General features: G+C 30.7%; 1 protein-coding gene across 6 annotated transcripts in view; it reads left to right on the top strand.

The window, feature by feature from the left end:
- Lar (tyrosine-protein phosphatase Lar) overlaps positions 1–20,023 on the top strand; it is a 401,284-nt gene that overhangs the window by 144,477 nt on the left and 236,784 nt on the right. For all 6 annotated transcript variants that reach the window (XM_088204753.1, XM_088204750.1, XM_088204754.1 and 3 more), the window contains exon 3: positions 4,956–5,108. In XM_088204753.1, the coding sequence (XP_088060879.1) occupies positions 5,003–5,108 (106 nt within the window). In that variant the 5' untranslated portion in view covers positions 4,956–5,002. The remainder of the gene's footprint in view (positions 1–4,955; positions 5,109–20,023) is intronic.

The raw sequence follows: 20,023 nt of genomic DNA, 5'->3' as shown, positions 1-20,023 counted from the left end.
ATGCCAATATTATTTTAGCTGTGTGTTGTATTGCCGATTCACGTTATTTACGATACACTAGTACATAGCGTTCTTAAATATAGTTCCATTGTCTTGAAATCAAATGAAATGAAGTACTCCTTGTTGTTGAAGAGAATTCTAAGAAAGTTTCTGAGATTATATGTTTCGTATTTGTATCCTAATGTATTTTGTTAGGAACGTTGGATTCTCGGCGTAATGTCTACTCAATGATGCACTTTTTGAAGTCGCCAATGCACGGTGACTTGCGGCTGCAAGCTTAATGCCTGCACTACACTCTCTGAAAGTTGGCCAAGGACGGAGAATATAGTGGGTTACTTCGGTCGAGTTCGGTTCTGCCCGCTCTAAAATCTCTCGGAAATTGTCCGAGCATACTGAAAACGGGAGGTAATATGGGAGTAATTCAGTCGACTTAACCAGCTTCGAGCGCTTCCGAACATTGTCGGCAAACGGACCGAAGTCAAAGGAACCATAGTCGGATCTGCTCTTTCGAGCGCGAGCGTTGAGATACTTACCTATTTGCTCTCTCGCGTGTTAGGTGACGACAGTGAGAGATAATAATATGTTTTTTCGCAAACTGAGATAGAACGAATAACTCGGTTCAATTTCAGTATGCGCGTAGGCGTTCTATGGTCAACACGCATGTCAAGCGCTGCATCGTAGTCACATGGTCAATTTATAATACCACATGCTTATCGGGGACTTCAACAGACTCTTACTGACATCTTTGAATATTTTAGGGCACCAAAAGAGATTAATTATATTTTTAATAGTATATTTTTCTAACAGATATCGTTATTATATTTTTTTTCATATAAAATTAAATAATTAATGGTACTTGATTTTGTTAAAAAAATCGTTTCGAATATCCTTATGTATTTTCCTAGATCTGTTTATTTAAATGTCACACCATAACGAGTTCTTATTTAGAATCGATGGCGACGAATTCTTGGATAGTCACAGATGTGGTGTTCTAATTCTGAAGTATCATTTTTGAAGGAATACGGGTATTATCCGTTCTTGTTTCCCAGTGCTTTTATTTTGGGAGCCTTGGGATACGTTTCTTTGTCGACTCGCAGAAGTGTTTATGTAATTAAACACTTCTGGAAATTGCTCAAGGGCATCGTAGACAATCCTTCAGTGCTCGAGCAGCTTCAAATGTGGGCTCCTGAAGGTGGTTATAGTTCTCGGTCGCGTCCACTATTCTTGCCTGTTAAGTCTAAAACTGGAGCACTTGCCAACTCTTCTCTGGCCAAGGCTATTTATCTGCTCAATTCTGTCCATAGTAATATTGACATTTTCTCTTTCACATATGGAGTTTTGGTTCAGTTCGTATGGGACAATGCACACCTGTTGAGGTGATTTGTGTCTGTTGTTTTGTCTTGTTTATATTTGTATGTATTATGATGTATTAGTACTTTTGACTATCGTGACGCATTGGGTTTGCCTGTCAGGTCACGATGGTTATAATTTTAATAAATAAATAAATAAATATTTTTTTATGCCTTACGGCATTTTGCAAAAGCCGACAAAGATTTTGCGTAAATTGAATATTTACGACCGAAAAGTTTTCATTGATATTGTATTGGTGAGTGCCCACACAAACCTAATAAAATGACAATTTAAAAATTGTGATTATTTGGTACATTTTTCAAATGTGCCAACTTTACGTGACAGAAGCCGCCGTCCGGACGGCATATGAAATTTGTGGCAGTGTGCTCGCTTACTCGAAGTCGTAGGTCTCGCCCGACTTTAGTTGTAACTACGGTTCGGACAACTTCCAGAGAGTGTAGTGCAGGCATTAGAGTCGCGATCGCGTCCCTTATTTTTGTTCGTCGCGGCCAGGACCCTACTACTGGGGAACGCTTCTTTTTCATGAGCTAACCAGCTTCCAGTTTGATAAATTAAGCTTTATATATTCGACTACCTTCTTTGTCATAATAGAGGATTTGCGTTTTATCCATATTTAATAGCTTCTAAGTGATTAGAACTACAAGTCATAAGAAAGGTGCACTATTGTACTTTACAATAAAATTACATTTTTCAATTTTTTTGGTAAATATATTTTCTATTTAATATATGAATTTCTAATACTTGCAAATAAAACACATACTTGTATATGTTATTGATGAATGACAAGTTAACCTTTACAATCTTGCCAAAGTTGACCGAATAAATCCCACGTTGTGGTGTTTAATATTGATGAATATCAAACCTTACCGACAATTTCACTTAGTAAACAATTTTAAACAATTAAATTAATTAAATTCGGTAGATGAAAATTACAGTAAATTAAATTTAGACTTTTTATTAATAAATTTGATTAAGAAACTTGTTTTTCGCCAACGGTCCCAAACGGACGATAAATTTGATTATAAAAGTATTCTTCCGAGCTGAACATTGAATAATTAAATTAATATATCATCAGAATAAATACATACATATATGTATGTACTTATTTATTATACAATTTTTATATAATTAAAATGGATCAGTAGGCAAAATTTAAATTTGAAACAAAATGTAAATTGACATATTAAGTACGCTCATAATTTCATGTTAGGCGCTCGTAGGAAGATAGCCATAACAAGCATAATAAATATTTGAAAGACTTTAATAATCATTGCTTAAAATTTAAGTACAACAACAGAATAAGAAAAATAATAAAATACGACTATACGAAATTACTAGAATTTTAAATATTTTTTTAATAATTAAATTTTTTTTTTTGTAAATTATAAATAGGTTATAAACCAGTAGGTATTTAATTTTAAAATATGTATTTATATGTTTTCTTAATTTTGTAATGAACGTTTATAAAAATGGTATATGGGGGAAATATGCTTTGTTACAGCAACCCCAATTTTAACCCCTTATTAAATACGTGACAGTCATGGTTAATTTTTTATTATTACTCTTTGATGGAGAATTTTTTTTGGTATTTATTCAGAATATTAATTAAAAATTAACGATTATTTTAGCGCAAGGAGAGTGTTCCACTCTTTTTATTTTATACAAAATATATATACTTTAATTTTTCTGCATCATCAAAACTACTTACTCATCTTAGAGACAAGCTTATTTAATTTAAAATAAAATAAAATACATATCACATTTCTTCCATAGATTTTTGCTTGCCTAATAAGTGGCACATACTGTTCAGAGACATAAATATGTGACAATGGTTATTATTGTTTGTAACGGTTATTGCTATTTTTTTTAAATATCAAAATAGCTATATATTTATATTTTCTTTCTCATTCTAAGCCTTATAGTTGCCTCAAAGAATGCCACACCCAAGAACCAATTTTTTCTTTTATTATTTGACACATTTCGATACGATATAGTGAACATGTTTAAAACTGCATCCATTTGATGGATATTTATATTTTATAAAACAAAGATTGCGCTGAATATTTTTCGGGTTAAATATGCATTATTGGATATTACCATTAACAAAGGACAGATTGTCAATACAGACCATCAGTGGTTAGTTAGTACTTTACTTTCTATATTCGGTACTATTTTACTAATAATTCATATCGAGTTTAATTAATTTTAAAATTATATGCAGCCGTTTTAATCCGTTACTTTGAATCTGGTAATTCACATCCTCTTCTATTCAGATTTAACTTCGAAGAGAGCCCGTTAAACTAATTACTCCCGTTTTACGTTTCATGTTTTTTTATTACTTTGACACACACACGCATGACTTTTAATCTAAATTACACTCGATAAATATTCACGCTCAACGAAACTACCCTTCGTGAAAGCATTCCGGGCACATCGACACGGAATTTTAAATTCGAACGTCAGTTATTGTCATTAGAATAATTAACCGAGGGGTGGAAGGCGACTAATTGTACGCCTCTATAAAAAAACAACACCTTTTTTTATGGCGTTTTTTACACTTTTCATCCGAGTAATGAAATACATGAAATAGACCATCAGCGTAATGACATTTCGACGGTTGATTGATCGCGTCAATATTTTGTGACCCTTTAGTGGAAATTAATTGTAGTGGTAACATTGTGTGTTATGTGCTTCTTTCAGAATCTAATGTGATATATAAAAACGAAAGTGAAATTAATAAATAAATAAAATGATGTCGCACGTATCGAACGCTCCTAAGGGCTACATGATGAAGTTAAAGTTCGACTTGAACATATTGAAGAGCCACGTGAAGAGAAAATGTGTTCAAAAGTGTTGTTGTTAAAATCCATAATATATGGATCCCCTTGTAGCCGAGACGAACTATGACACGTACCTTTGCTGCTCCATTATGGATTTCGGATAGACAATGATCGATAGACACGTTTTAGAGCACCGCTTCTTTTATTAGTTTTTTATTATTGTTGTTAAATAATAAGAGACATTTGTGTATATATTATTAAAAAAATGCACGAGTTTAAGCACAGACACTGTTAAATTATTCGATTGCTCAAAAAGTGTACATATAAATATATAAATAAGACAATAACTCTTTTTTCTTATATAAATCAATGAAAAATCTGAATGTGTTGTGATAACGTTAGTGTTTTTATCGTCGTGTTTTATTGTATATATTATACAAACTTCCGACATTATCCTTCCTTCTACGAATATTTAAATTATTAATTAAACAATCAATGTTCCGAATCTGTGATATGATAATCTTAAGTAATTGTGCATAAAATAAAAAAAATAAAAACAGAAGTGTTTCGTTGTGATATAATTAAATAATTGATAAAAAAAGTTTGTATGTGGAGTAACGAAAATAAAGTAAGTATCTAGGGCGACTTTGGTCTCCCGTGCGACTCAACGGCGATTCGACCGAAGCGAAGGACTTTGTCTTGAGTTTTTATTTAAATTTTTATTTTTTATGTCTCCACTTGTTTTTATGTCGTTATTATCATTGTCGATTTTTGTCGATTTTCGCTACTTTTGGCGAAAAACAGGCAAGGGTGCGGAGCGGCGACCGGTCGTCTGAGGCCGCGCCGGTAAAATGATACAGCGGTACGGCGGCTGTGGTGGACGGACGCGAAACCGTGTCGGTACCGCTGTATTAATATTGTGGCTTGCCTTCTTCAACTCGGCGGTGCTAGCTGGTGGTGAGTCTAATTTCATTTTTTATACTCCCCCCCCCCTCTAGAATAAGTTTTAATCTAAGTAACGCAAAAAGCGACCTGTGCTTGATGGACAAGTCCCTTCAAATAGACACAACCGGGCAAGATAAGACACGTAGCTCTTTTTTATCTCAGAGTTAAACGGGGCAATATTATAAAATTTAAGAAAAAAAATATTCGTGGCCATTGATATGTATAACACATACTTCTTAAAATTTACGTGACGCGCGCATGACGTCACTATTGACAGGCATACAAAAGCGAATAAAAATACGCTCACATTTCCTATTTACTAGACGTTTTTCTCTTAGATATGTTTCGATGCATTATATATTGATTTAAAAAACATTATAGTCCGCTATTTTAGCAACAATTTTCTCGCTTAGTAAATAATTATAAATGTATATCTTGCCACTTTTTATTAACATTAAAACGATATTTTAACCCTTAAAAAATAGCTTCGCTATTACGCGAAAACGCGTAAACGGACCATAATGTTTTGATATAAATAAATAATTATATGTTCTAACGCCATTGTAATAGTAATTAAAACCGCACTTCCCTTATAGTTGATTAAAACAATATTATTATAACCCAAATCATGTAAAGTATAATATATCACTTAATATTTAAATTTAATAACTATATAAATATAATATATAAAATTTCAATATATATCCCGTAAGATAGACCAATAATATTTTGATTAAAAAAATACTTTGAAATGCGCCTCTTGTAAAATATTAGATAAAAAACAGATACTTTAATAGTTCATAAATCAATACAAAGATCTTATTACAATGAATTAAAAAAATCTAATATTATTGTATAAACCCAAAATGACATATTAAAATATATAATGATCTTAGTTTTGATGCTTTAATATATATATTTTTTTTAAATTTAAATTTAATCAACAGATAAGTATAATAGATACAATTTCAACCATTAAATAATTAAATACCCCAATATTATTTTAACTATAGAAATATTTCAGTGTATACTACTTTTAAATGCGCCTCTTGCTTAATATTATTTGATAAACAGATACCATCTAAAAGTAATAAATCTATTTATAGATCTTACTATGATAAATTAATATAAGCCCAAAATGTACCCATTTAAATACATAGTGACCTTAGTTGTATGCCTTAATTTATCTCATTTTTAAATTTAAATTTAATCATCAGATAAGTATTGTATCATAGATAAGGTTTAAACCCATAAATCATTAAATAGCCCCATATTATTTTGATAATAGAAATATTGCTACATATTTTTACGTTCTACTTTTAAACGCTGCTCTTACTAAGTATTATATGATAAACAGATACTATATAAAGTTCACAATATAAGTTAAAAATGTAAATTTATTAAAAGATTTTACTACAATAAAGTAATATAAGCTCAAAAATGTACATATTAAAATATATAGTAATCTTTGTTTAATACGATTAATTAGGGTTTAATTAAGCCCATAACTCATTATATAGCCCAATATTATTTTAATTATAAAATATTGCTACATATGGTATCTATTAAAAGATCTAATATTATAGTGAAATGTCAAATATATTCTTATATAATATTGTATAGTAAGCTTAGTTTTATGCTCTAATATATCTTATTTTGAAATTAGAATTCAATCACGAGATAAGTAAAATATACATATAAAGTTTAAATCCATAACTCATTATATAGCTTAATATTATTTTAACCATAGATATATTGCTATATATATACCCTCTTGCTAAATATAAATTAAATTTGTAATAATTATAGCAATTCCAAAAAATTATTAACATAAGTTATAATTATAAATCGATTCAAAGATCTTACTACAATAAATAAAAAATATAATATCACTTATTATTAATCAAATAACCCATTTTTATAAATTCAATCTTATCAGGTTACTTTTAAATAGGTCACTTGTTACATTGTTTAGATATTTAGCGGTTTTAATATTTAATTTTTAATCAGTTGTAGGATGCTGAAAACGAAATCAATTTAAAAATCATAAATAAAATAAATGTATATATTATATGTACATAATATATTATTTACTATTTAATCAAAAAGTCTGATAATATTTTATTAAATTGTCGTTGGTACATATAATTTATTTAAATTGTGTAATTAATTGTTGAATAAGGTTCACTGATTTAAACGTAGTTTTGAGATACTTACAAATTTACCTGTGATTGTATAATTTATAATATACTTTTTTTCTGATTTGAATAAAAAATTATAGTTAATTCTAAAACTACTGCTTTTATTAAATGGTAGATGTAATAACGTATATCTTAAATATGATTATAATATTGAGTCCACTTAAAGAAAAAGTCAGTTCACAAAATTTAATGTTCGCCGTGTATCAAATGTATCAATTATTTTTTTAACACCCATAACTTATATTTAATCAATTTTCTCGATTAACAAAAAAAAGTGAAGTAATGAAAACACCTTAATCTTTTTATAACGAACTTTTGTAGACAGGTTCATTGCATTTTATCGTTTATTTTCAACGCCCCGTCGAAACTCGAGACAAAAACAAGTTAAAACGTACTAGACACGAACATTGCCCATCATATTCGTGTCCTAATAATAACGTTGCCCGGTCGTATCTATTACTATACTTTTTCTATTAAGTAAACGTACAAATGTAAAACAATGTTTCTCTAGTTTTCAAACCGTACTAAGAAACATTGTTGATAGACGTAATTAATTTAAGCCAAAACGCCCCGTAATAAAAAATCGTGTTTAAAAAACGTGTCGGAATATGCGCTCATTTGCGGCTTAATGATATGACATTTTCATTTCTGGCCGTTTTAACCGCATGCATCGTCAGTGATTAAAAACATAGTCAACCAAACCGTAGCAGATCTACGCGGTACGTACTACGACCCGAGAAAATGCAATTACTACAAATTGGAGCGAGGCTCTTTTCGCGCTACCGCACTTTGTCTAGCAAAACCAACGTTCGTGTGTTTTGTAAAACGCGTCATTAGAGAACGTAATTATTCAAACGATGGTGTGTGTGTTTGTGTACGTCAATTTGGTACGGAATCGTAATGTTTCATGTGAGGAAAGTGTCTCGGGGAATAATATATTTTGTAGGTGTGTTGTAGGTAATACCACGTGGGAATGTCCCTGGCGAAATGTGTCATAAATATTCTTATAGGACGTTTATTTCCACGTCGGACAACTTTTGCGGGATGTGTCGGAAGTATTTTTGTTGATATATTATGTTAGTTCGGAAGAGGGACTTACTAAAAATATCGAGAATGTCGTTAATTTTAATAAACCATCTACAGTTGTCTGTATTTTCTTTTGATATGCTTTCATAAGTGATTTAGTATGTATCTATAAACTAGATATTATATTATGTAGTACAGTCTAAAGAATGAGGTATCTTTTCCCTCTTTTGTGCTATGAAATTTTTATTTTATTTATTTTACATACATTATTTTTGCTTTTAAACTTTATTTTAAATCAGAATTATCAAGTATTATTGGTTCACTCTAAATATAAATAAGAAATAATTTTAATTTTATTCTAGAATATTATTAATTTTCGTTTCCGCAATTTTCGCCTTGCATTTTCCACTTCTTCCTTGCTAATATTTATTTTTAAGTCTTTGTGAATAAGAAAGTTTGGGAGCATTCAATATCACTCTCCAAATTTTATTTTGAAACCTCTGAAATCTTTCTATAATATGATGGAATTGCTTGCTGGTCCTTAGAGTTAAATACCTTAAATCAAAATTGGCTTAATAAATATGTATATACGAGCTGAATATTCTCCACTGTTGGTTGGGATGTTTTGCTCATTTGCTAATAATATTTTCTCAGACTAAATCCTAGTTGTTATCTCTTATTCCAAATATAGTTTTCCAGGTAAGGTGCATCTCCAAATATTTTTAGAAAATATATTTCATTTTTCATGGTAAGCTTTTATTTTCTAAATACGCAGCCATGCTTATGGTGATTCTTATGAAAAGACAAAATAACTGTGTCGCTAGTAAGTCTGCTGTATATATTAAATAAGGTATACTGTCCTGTGGTAATCTAGATTTTTTTTAAAAGACGGAAATTTTTTACTTTATTATTTATATGACTCGTTACCGAGCGCCGACACGATTTTATTGCTTTTGACGTGAATTTTTGACTTCTGAGAAATGAAAATTTTTGCGCTCTTCTATTGACCAACATTTGGTTTGAATATACTTTGATCAGCCCTCTTATATTATAAGTCCATAGTAATGTCGGTAAGGATAGCTATCATATTTTTAAAACATAGTGTAATATCGAAATGCGGACAAACTATGAAGAAATATGTGAGATGCGAGATATGTCTGTATTTATTCTTCCGCTTATTTTCCCTAAGATATGAGTTATCTTATTTTCTATTTTGGATTTGATAAATGTTCTCAAACTACAATAAATTTAAGACTTTCATTAGGTTAGTTTCGGGTTTGAACAGCAAATGGACGTTTCGCAACTGTCAAATTGAGCTACATAGACATTTTAGAGTAGCATATTAGCGCCTATCATTTAAATTATATTTTCTCCAGTAGAAATATATATCTGCTGGTGAAAATATAAACATTTATACATCGGATGTAAATAAATAATAATAAGTATGTAAATACATATATTACCACATATAGAAAAGTTAAAATCATATAATGTTACTAGCACCTGCCAGATAATTTATATTTTCACTGGTAAAAATATATATCTACTGATGAAAATGTATTCCGATATGATTTTACGGAAATGATACATTTATTTAGATTAGGATTAGGATTAACCCCATAAAACTGAATGTATTATTTTTTTCTGCATTAAATTATTAATAATACAATCTATAAAAACATTAAATTAATATAATTCAGCTGGTGCTGTTGTTTATTTTTCGTTATTTCTTTGCTTCTTACTTCTGAATTTTCAGATAGAATACCTAAATTTTCTGCTACTAATTTACATTTGTTGAATATTTCCTCTCATGTCTAATATTTTTTAAACTTTCAAAAAGCAATAAAGTCGACAATAATTTGCAATCAAATTTTAACACAAACGGAGCCGCGTCAAAAAACTACAATCTGTACCTTTGAATAATATGTTTTTTGTGAAAGTGGGTGCTTTTGATGGCAATGTTCAGTTCCTTTTAATTTTTGTATTATATGTATAAAAAGGGCTAGAGGAACTTATACCAGAAATACATCAGTACATACACCACAAACATCTGTAGTTTAATTCAGATTCATTAATGAGATCGATTATTTTTTTATAAATATATTCTTGTTATGATTCGGGCTCCTCAAGGAGAACGGGCCCCAGGAATTTGTACCCTTTCCCCCATATCTTGCCAGGCCTGGATATGACTTTTTGATTTTATATGTATGGTGAAGTAGTGCCTTTTTAATTTATAATTTATTGTTTGTGGAAAGCTTGACTTATAATTTTAAATTCAGGAAAGCAGCTGAGCAATATTTTCTCTCTTTTTATTTGTTTAAGTGCAGAAAGCCGAATTAATGGATTATCTTTCGTTTTTGTAGTATTGAATTTTTTCTACATAGCAGTAGCTTCTAAAACAGTTTTTGAAAATATTCAGAAGACTAATTGGCCTGTAAGATTTCCCTTCTTCTGGTTCTTTTCTGGATTTGGAATAAGGATAATATGTGTTAATATTATTGCGTATAACTTTGATGTAATTATTTTTAAACTCAATTCCGGTAGTTTTTCTTCCTTTATATAAATCATGCCTAAAAGCTTTTTTGAGACTTAGGTGATTCATAACTATAGAATTTACTCATTAAAAGCATTTTTTCTATTAAAATTATTCTTTAACTTTTATTTTTTTATATGGGCTTTATACTCAGGATCATATGTCATTCATATCAATGTTATTGTTTGTTGAATATTATATACCTGTTTTTATTGATTATATAAATAATTTAATTAAATAAATATCAGGAGCTTGTACACATTTCCGTTTGACTCGATGTTATAACCAAAATGTGATGAAAATTATCAGCAGTATTTGTGAAATATGTGCATAATCATGTTTTTAATTCGAGCTCCAAAAATAGCAGGTCGAGCAAAATATTTTCGAAAAGCGCAGCTAATTGAGCCAGCATCGTTAAAAGCACAAACAAGCTTTTTGGTGCCTACATTATTTTTATACAATGTACAGTCATCGGCAGATGCTTCGCGCGAAACGCCACATATAATTAATTGCTAGGGACTTTCGACAGTTGCACGTGACATATCATTACTATTTTTGAACTGGGCGAATTTCCGACAGAGCACAATTTCAAAACCAAATTCGCAACGTTGACAAACGACAGTGGCGGCGCCAAAAAATGCACAGCGCAAAATTTCCCAATAATTCACACGTAGTGAAAATAAAAGTACAACAAAAGTTGCCGATGAAAAATTGCGACGCGGCCGTAGGGATAATTGAGCCAAAAGCGAATACGACAATTACATTTTCCGACCCGACGGACGGTTAATGGCGCGTGTTTTACTTGGGAATTATGCACGTATGTAGACACGCGTGTGTGTGCTTGTGTAAAATATGAGGAGCGTATGTGGGAAGCATGATGAAAAAATAAAATAAAGGAGACAATAGTTGGTGGGGCAAAAAGGGTTTGACAGGGCACATAAAGCCTTCTGTCCGGCGCGATTTCGGACCCCCGACGCGAAAGAGACCGCCCCCGGAAAAGCGCTTTGATAAATTGAATATATCAAAACGGCGCTAACTGCTTTGAGGCCGATCGCTTGCGTACCTTTTGCGTAACATAAATAAAAGCTTACTACTATTTTTTATATTGATTGTGGCAATTGAGCTTAAGACAAGTATATGCTTTATATTGTCTTCATCATCCGCTTTTAACCACCGCCTTCAAGTAGTCAGCCCTCTAGACGAATTGGATCACTTATTTAAACCATTTTTGCATTTCAACTTACGTGGACCATTTATTTATATTAGCTAAAAGCTAATTATAAAATATAATTCAAAAAATAAAATAACATCCCATATACTACGAACTTATTTCATTATTTTTCTTTATAAATACCATACAAAATATTTATTAAATTAAATGCAATTAATTATTATATGAAGATATAATTAACGTTTCAATAAAAAATTTACAACAGTAATTGGTTTACGATAACGCTACAATTTGTGTTGAATTTTAAACTTTTTCAACTAGAATTTTTACAATGAAGTAATTGTAGTACGTGGTTACACAACCGTAAAAAATACACGTACAATTGTATGAACCTACTATTTCACTTTTAACGCCCGACCCAATTGTAAACTATTTTACTTTATTTTTCGCTGTATCAATCATGCAATGCAGTGGCAGTTTCATTGTAAAAGCACTGCTACTGTAAATTCTTTAAAACATCGTTCGTTTCTGATTTTAATTTAACTTTTACTAAAATGAAAAACATTGTAACAAGAGGGTTTATTAATATGACAATAATAAATTTAATTATTTTATATAAAATTTATGCATTCTCAGAATGGCTTACATTGATGAATTATACAAGGACTGTAATACATTTTTAATATTATTTTGCAATTTTTTTAGAGAAACCAAGCTAATTACTTGGCTTTTCACTTCGTGAGTTTTTTGCTCACGTATCGATTCGAAGAAATTCCGGATGCCAGCTCGGCTCATTTGCATCGATCTTCGCCACTTCTAATTACGTGTCCTTAGAGTAAATTAGACGGAATGACTCATATTAATGGACGCTCGAAAGCACCCCCTGTACGTATGTAACACACACGTGAATTTTTCGCTCTCTCGTTTCGCACGCAATGCCTCGTTTATGCGGTCTCTGGCGATCGTTACTTTTTCTTTTTGTCGTCTGCGTTGTCGACGGTACTTTTTGGTGTAATTACCGGACGGTAAAAGTTTAACCGACGCCGGTTAAACGCCGATGATAATGACTCATTGTGAGAATTTTGTCTGTGGGTGTTCTGAGAGCTCCTTTAGAATAGGCCCTGGAAACATATAAAGAGAGGCAGAACTTCCGCTATGATAACAGTGCTAGTTTTGTAGATCGTATGATAGATAGGAATAGATTGTAACTTGAAATGACATCAACCTAAAAATGTAGCTTTAGGTTTTTAATTATTTAGTTTTGTGTATGTGTTATATTTTATTTATATTTATATATATGTATTTTTCCTTTTTATTAATTTAAATTTCTGAAAGCATTTATGTATTCTTCCCTAAATTTAACTATAGTATCAAATAATTTATTATTAAATAATGTAAATGATTCTGCCCCAGTATTGTGCATTTAATATGGCTGTACGCTATTGTACATACAGTCCGTCCAAGATATGAACGCTCATCGTCACAGTATTGGTGAGAAAAAATAATAGGGTGACCATGTGAAATTACAAGTGCAATTAATTTCTACTTTTTTAATTTAATTTTTTGAAGAAAGTGTAAAATATCACTTTCTTTCTTTTTTTGTTAATTTATATGATGATAATAAGCGCTAACATCTTGGATGGACTATACATATGTGTATTTTTTTAAATCAACTTTCATAAAAATGTGTATTATATAATATTTTTATAGCTTTATTTTGAAAAAAATAGTATTTCCGGTGTTACTCCACACCAAGCAAGTATATGTTAAAATGTGTGGGATTAATTGTTTTTACATGAAAATTTTATGTTTTGTAGTAAGCACGCCAATGTGTAAACTCTGTGCTACATTACTCTTATGTTTACCTTGAAAGGTAGTGACAAAGTTTGTTAACTTTTTGTAAATATAATTAACCGTGTTTTATACTGGTTGATATAGATTTATCGGCTCTCAAAATAATCCCTTTAACGTGTTTTTCTAATTAATAAAAATTTTACAAATCTTGCTTACAAATAATATATTTTACTATTTTCATTGAAAAATGTTCGATTGAAACACTATTAGTTCAAAATTAGTTGAACCATACTATTTACAACGTTTTTACTTAAATTGCAAACACGCCGCTAGAAGATTTAGATAGTACTTTAATTTTTTTGCAACTTTGAAAATACATATAAATTGCCAGTAAATCTTATTCTTTATAATAATTTTATAAAACGAGTACTTGAAATGAAAACTATCAAATCTTTTAGAGTGTATGTACATATTTTTTAACATTTTTACTTCTTTAAATCATTTTCCTTTTTAATTTAATATTAAAAACTGATATTTTAGATATCTTACATACTACATCGTAGCCCTGTCATTTGTATCACTCAATTATAACATTTCATAGTAATTGTTGCAGAGTTTATACTGCAAGTTATTCTTAATTTAATAATAAAAAAATATACCCAAAGATCACCTCTGTGTTATGCTAAAAAAATCTCAGTGTCGACCTATATAGTGTTTGTATCCTATCGCGTGTTACCCCACTTCTTCGCTATTTACTCTTACAAAGCCAAGTAGCCCGGGTGTCAAGTGGTAGTCTTTGGCGCTCTTCCGAGCTTAATCAAATCGACCCCAGGAGGGGTAGTTGCTCGGTAGTTTAGGGGAGGTTTTCAATTGGCGTCACTTTGTTAGGAATGCTTGCGGAAGTGCATTTGTGTACGCTGCGCTCGGCTTGGTATGAATGCGTTGTATGTTTTATTTGCGGTCGTTCGAGCGCGTTCCTCTTCCGCGAATTCAACAATGGCCGTAATAGGGGCTTAGTGGCACAAAGGAGCGTTACTCTAAAGGCGAACATTGCCCTAATCGGACATTGCCAATTTTCGATGCGACTGTGTAGTTTATTGAACTAATAAAAACACAATATAATTGAACAAAAGTGTCACACGATTGTGAAAGACTTCAGTTACTGTTGTGCTTCTCAAAATAGGAAGCAAAATTTAATACTATTTTATTAAAGTAGTGCTGTAAACTTAATACATAAAGGGTGTTATATAAACTTGCTTAGAAACAGATTAAATAGTAATTGTACTAATAATGAACTTTTTCTTCATGACAAATAAGAGATCTTTCTTTTTACAATAGTAATTAAAAATAGATATTTTTTATTCATATTCAGTCTTGACAAAATAAATTAATTGAATATTTTTTTTAGCCAAAATATATATATATGTATATACAACTTTTAATTATAGATACGTAGATTCAAGCTTTAAAACAAAAAGTAATTAATTAACGATGCATAAACATGTTTTTTATTCGAGTTTCATTGTAAGTTTAATACTTAATACTTTGTTGAATCACAGTAATTTTTTCAATTATTTTCTTTAACTTTTAGAACAAAAAATACAATATACAGTTAATTCGCTTAACACTTAAAAATGAAGATCCTTAGATTTGTTTGGAGAAAAATACTTTTCCTGTAACTTTTAGGTGACTTATTTTAAATTCTTTAATACCACAATAATCATTATTCTTTGTAAAACGGTTTTTTACAATTCTTGTTTTTAGATTGGTTATGTATTTTTAAATACTAATATTAAAAACATTTGTAAAAAAGTAATAAGACTAGACGCATTTCTATTTTATATAAAAAAAATCTTTTTGTAGAATATTTTTAAGCGTTTCTAATTACAAACCTGAGACTGTAGGAAGCTTTTAACTTTAATATATGTGGACTTGCTGAAAATGAGAAAGTCTTAAAATAAAAGATTCTATGATTGTTCACAATCATGGTTTTCTATGATTCTTGTTTTTAGATTGGTTGTTTTAGTAGTAATACTAAAAACATGGTTAAGTATTTACAATTGTTTTTTGTTGATAAATATGGCAACTTAAATTTATAATTTGTAAATTAAAGACTAGACGCTTTTCTATTATATTTATATAAAAAAACTTCTTTGCAAATTATTTTTAAGAGTGTGATTAAAAACTCGAGACTACATAAAGTTTATGGTACACTTTCTGACAATAAAAAAGTCTTCAAAAAATAGATTTTATTATTTATGCCATGCATGACGACACAGAATCATCTCAAGAGCTTATACGTTCTCAAAAGCTCCAAAGATTGATTTTTTTTTTTTATAAAGATTCATTAGTACTTTAATCAAAGTCCAAACCGTATTTTTATAGTAATTCCTCCATGAATTTATATAAAACATAAATTCAGCAGCTTAACACTTATTTTTATACTCGTGAACAACTTTGACCATTTTTAAAGCATAAAGCTTGATTATCTTTCACCGCGGTTGATATTTTTGCGCAACTAATAAATGGGGTAGCACCTATTTATGCCATAAATTATTTAAATTTTATTTCAATAAATTAAAATGTTTTTCAATATTAAATTATACATAAAAAAGGACGCCCTTAAATAATCTTTACAAAAGGCATAGGCCTCGATTTCTATGTACGTTCTCGAATTGAAGTCGCAGGACTCGGAACTCGGATTTTTGCATGGAATTAAACCGTTCAGATGACCTATTAATGAGTCACCCCTAATCTCGCTGCCGGCATCTGTCCGTATTTCACACGTTGGCGGCCACAGTACTGAAATTTTATGATAAATATATTACATTTAAATGCTTTTTATATGAATTAATTTAAAATTACATAATTAACGTCCCTTTTAAAGATCAACATCCTATTCGACGAAACACTAAGCCTTTTTCTGAAGCTTCCTCAAAAGCTCTCTAAAATATACCTAGGCGTCAATTTCGCGAAGCACTCCGGACGGGTCCGGAACGGTCCGGAAGTCAACAAACAAAACCCTCCGAAGGTGTAAATAGAGCGACAGAAACCTTGGCTTGACAAAAGCGATTTTGTTTAATTAATTCTGCATGTGTATGGCTCACGTAGTACGTAGCCGCCGGCGAGCTGAGTACGGATTTGTGTGTATACATACGCTATTTATTTTTATCATTAACCCTTACTACTCGGTATTATTTTTTTTATAAATTCGGATAATTACTTAATTTATTTAAACGATGGTCACTCTAATTTTATAATTACTATACAAATGAAGAAAGGTTGTGAGCTAATAATATTAAACATCCGACATTTTTCATCTGAATTTGATACTGCCTAACTTTATTGAAATGTCGTATAATTATGTTGTCCTCATTTAATTAACTGCGAATTCAGTATATGTACTATTACTAACATAAATTTTAATAAAAGCAGAAGTGAAAAGAAATGACCCGTTTATAAAGAAAACTTTTTTAATACTAGAAGGAAACTTACGCGAAACTGTCGTCCTAGATAATGTTCTTGAGACTCGCCAAACCGTGAAGGGAGGATATTGCGATCATAATGTGTCGAATGCTAAGTGTCCTTGAAACAATATGAAATTTTCAAGTCAATCATACGCCTCATTAAATCGAATAGCTTAAGTGCCATAGCGACTATGGAAGTAATCAAGCAATATATCTAATGTTGTACGTAGTTAATGTTATGATCGTACGAAAATTTCACATAAATTAGAACTGCAACGTTACAGTGAACCATAGAGACGTTGAATATTCATTGGCTCTATGCACAACTTCATTAAATTGTAAGAGTTGCACAAAGTAACGCCACGTTGAAAAATTGATTATTTCAACTGTGCGCTCTTTATGCATTTAATATAATTAAATTTATAGAAGCTATATTTTTAGATATACAATATATAATATATTTTTTATTAAAAGAAAATAATATTTATTTTGTGTTATTAGTTATATGCTGATTAAAATAGATACATTTCTAATATTTTTCAGCCATTGCTTTCTGAGGAATAAAAGTTCGATTTGCTCAATTCATATGAAAGTTTTTAATACTTGTGCTCAGTAGTAAATAGGAGCCACTTATATATCCATTGTATATTTTTAAAGTTTCAAAAGAAGCAGAACATTTTTTTTGCACCGTCAAACTTACAGTACTCTTACTTCCGGTTAATTACAAATACAAGCGAGTGAATTCTCTGAAGCAAATTTTGCACGAGCGCGAATTTGCGCTAGCGTCTTCTATTGTAGTTGTGGCCCTGAGATCATTATATATGAACTACTGTAAAAGCTGCTAATCTCAATATCAAATAATCAATATATGTATGTTTGACTTAGCTTTGAAGAGAGATCTTAATCAATGTCCAATTGAATTTTTGTGATAATCAACCATATATGACTTCTGACACAAATATGTTGTATTTTTCTTATATGAATATATCACACATACTTGTATAAAGTGGTTTTCGGTGTAAATGAAGCAACCCGTTACTAAAATCACTCGCGCCCTCGGGCAACGCTATTTAACGTGTTCCCAACTGCAATCTGGCAGCTAGGCAGTGGCGGCGCGAAATGTGGTGCGCGTGTCAAAGTTAAGTCTGCCATTCAAGGCTCGCGTGCCACCCTTTGTGTGTTTTCATCTCCTTAGTAACGGCGTCGGCTCCTGTGCCTTGGCTTGACGCTTCGAGTGGTTCTGTTGTACACGCCAACTGCCACCGACCCTTCCAGGTGCACGAAAAATAAACGCGCACTGCTAACAAGAGTTTCGAAATGGCGGTGGGGTACCTGGGTAGCCCCGCGTGTTTAAAGTTGGTGTTTGTGCGCACAAAGCGTATCAAACCGATCCGTGAATAAGTAGCTTTTGTGGAACGGAAGCCTTGTACAATTGTTTCAGTTTTGGGTTTCAATTTAATAGATAAAAAAATCGAACTATGGTATGCCTTGATCAGGTAATACTCAATCTGACTGCATTTCTTAAGAGATTGAGGTTTAATATAGAAAAATAATAAGCGGTTTCATGATACTGAATTGATAAAATACTTAATCCTTGATATGAAAAATAATCCGATACGGCTAGGCATTCTGGTTTCTTGATATTTTCTATTTCTCGAGAAACGAAAATTCTCATTTTCACTTATAAACATATAAAAAATATTTAATATAATATTATTGATAAACATATATTTAAAGAGAACAAACTTCAATAGTATGATGATTTGTTATAATGGATATGAATAATTTAAAAAATCTCTAAATTCTTGAAAACCGAGATTTAATTTCGCGGACAGAATATTTTTATGCCGTTTCTGTGTAAAGCCCTCATACAATTTTGCAATATGCCGATTTCCACATAAACTATCTGATTATTAATACAGTTCTTAGAACACAAAAACAAAGATAATGCCAATTAGAGGAGTTGAGAAAATTGTTAATAATTTTTTGCATGTTTTTAATTCTTTGCAGTCTAATATTTTTTTATTAAGCCTACCTCGGTTTTACTTATTTATTGCCAAAACTTAGGCTTTTACCTTTTATTTATATATCACTTATTGGTATACCCTGTACCCGTTCCAGATGTTAAAACCATTAGGTAGAACAAAAAATTAAAAAGGAATTTCAGGCTACCGTGTTTATACCCTAATCAGCTGTTGCTATCTTATATTTTTTAAATTTCGACAATAATAAAATAAAAAACCTCTTTAAATTCTGGAAAACCAAGATTAAAGTTCGCCGACAGAATATTTTTATGGCGATCTGTGGAAAGCCCCCATACATTTTTGCAATCTGCCAATTTTCACGTGATGCAATTTCTTTCTATCTGCTTATTAATGCAGTTCTTAGATTACCAAAACAAAGATAAGGCCAATCAGAGTAGTTGAAAAAGCTGTTAACAATTTTTTGCATGTTTTTAAACCTTTTTATTAGGTCTACTGCGGTATAATTTATTTAATGCCATAAATTAGGCTTATCATATTTTGTTTATGTATCACTTTTTTAGGGTATACCCTGTACCCGTTCCAGATATTGAAACCAATACCTGAAAAAAAAACATTCTAGAATGCAATGAAAAAAGATAAATGTTTCGCTCTATCCTTGTAAATTGTATTTAGTTAATTATTTAAGAAAGTCAATTTCGTTCCAATTTATTTATCCACAACAATTAAGCTTCACTTTTTTGTGGTATACGC

Source organism: Plectrocnemia conspersa, unplaced genomic scaffold (genome assembly GCF_051122295.1).
Source record: "Plectrocnemia conspersa isolate PC_06_02 unplaced genomic scaffold, ASM5112229v1 ptg000014l, whole genome shotgun sequence".
NCBI classification, from domain to species: domain Eukaryota; kingdom Metazoa; phylum Arthropoda; class Insecta; order Trichoptera; family Polycentropodidae; genus Plectrocnemia; species Plectrocnemia conspersa.
Note: the sequence above shows the minus strand (reverse complement) of the source record. Positions and strands in the feature narration are given on the sequence as shown.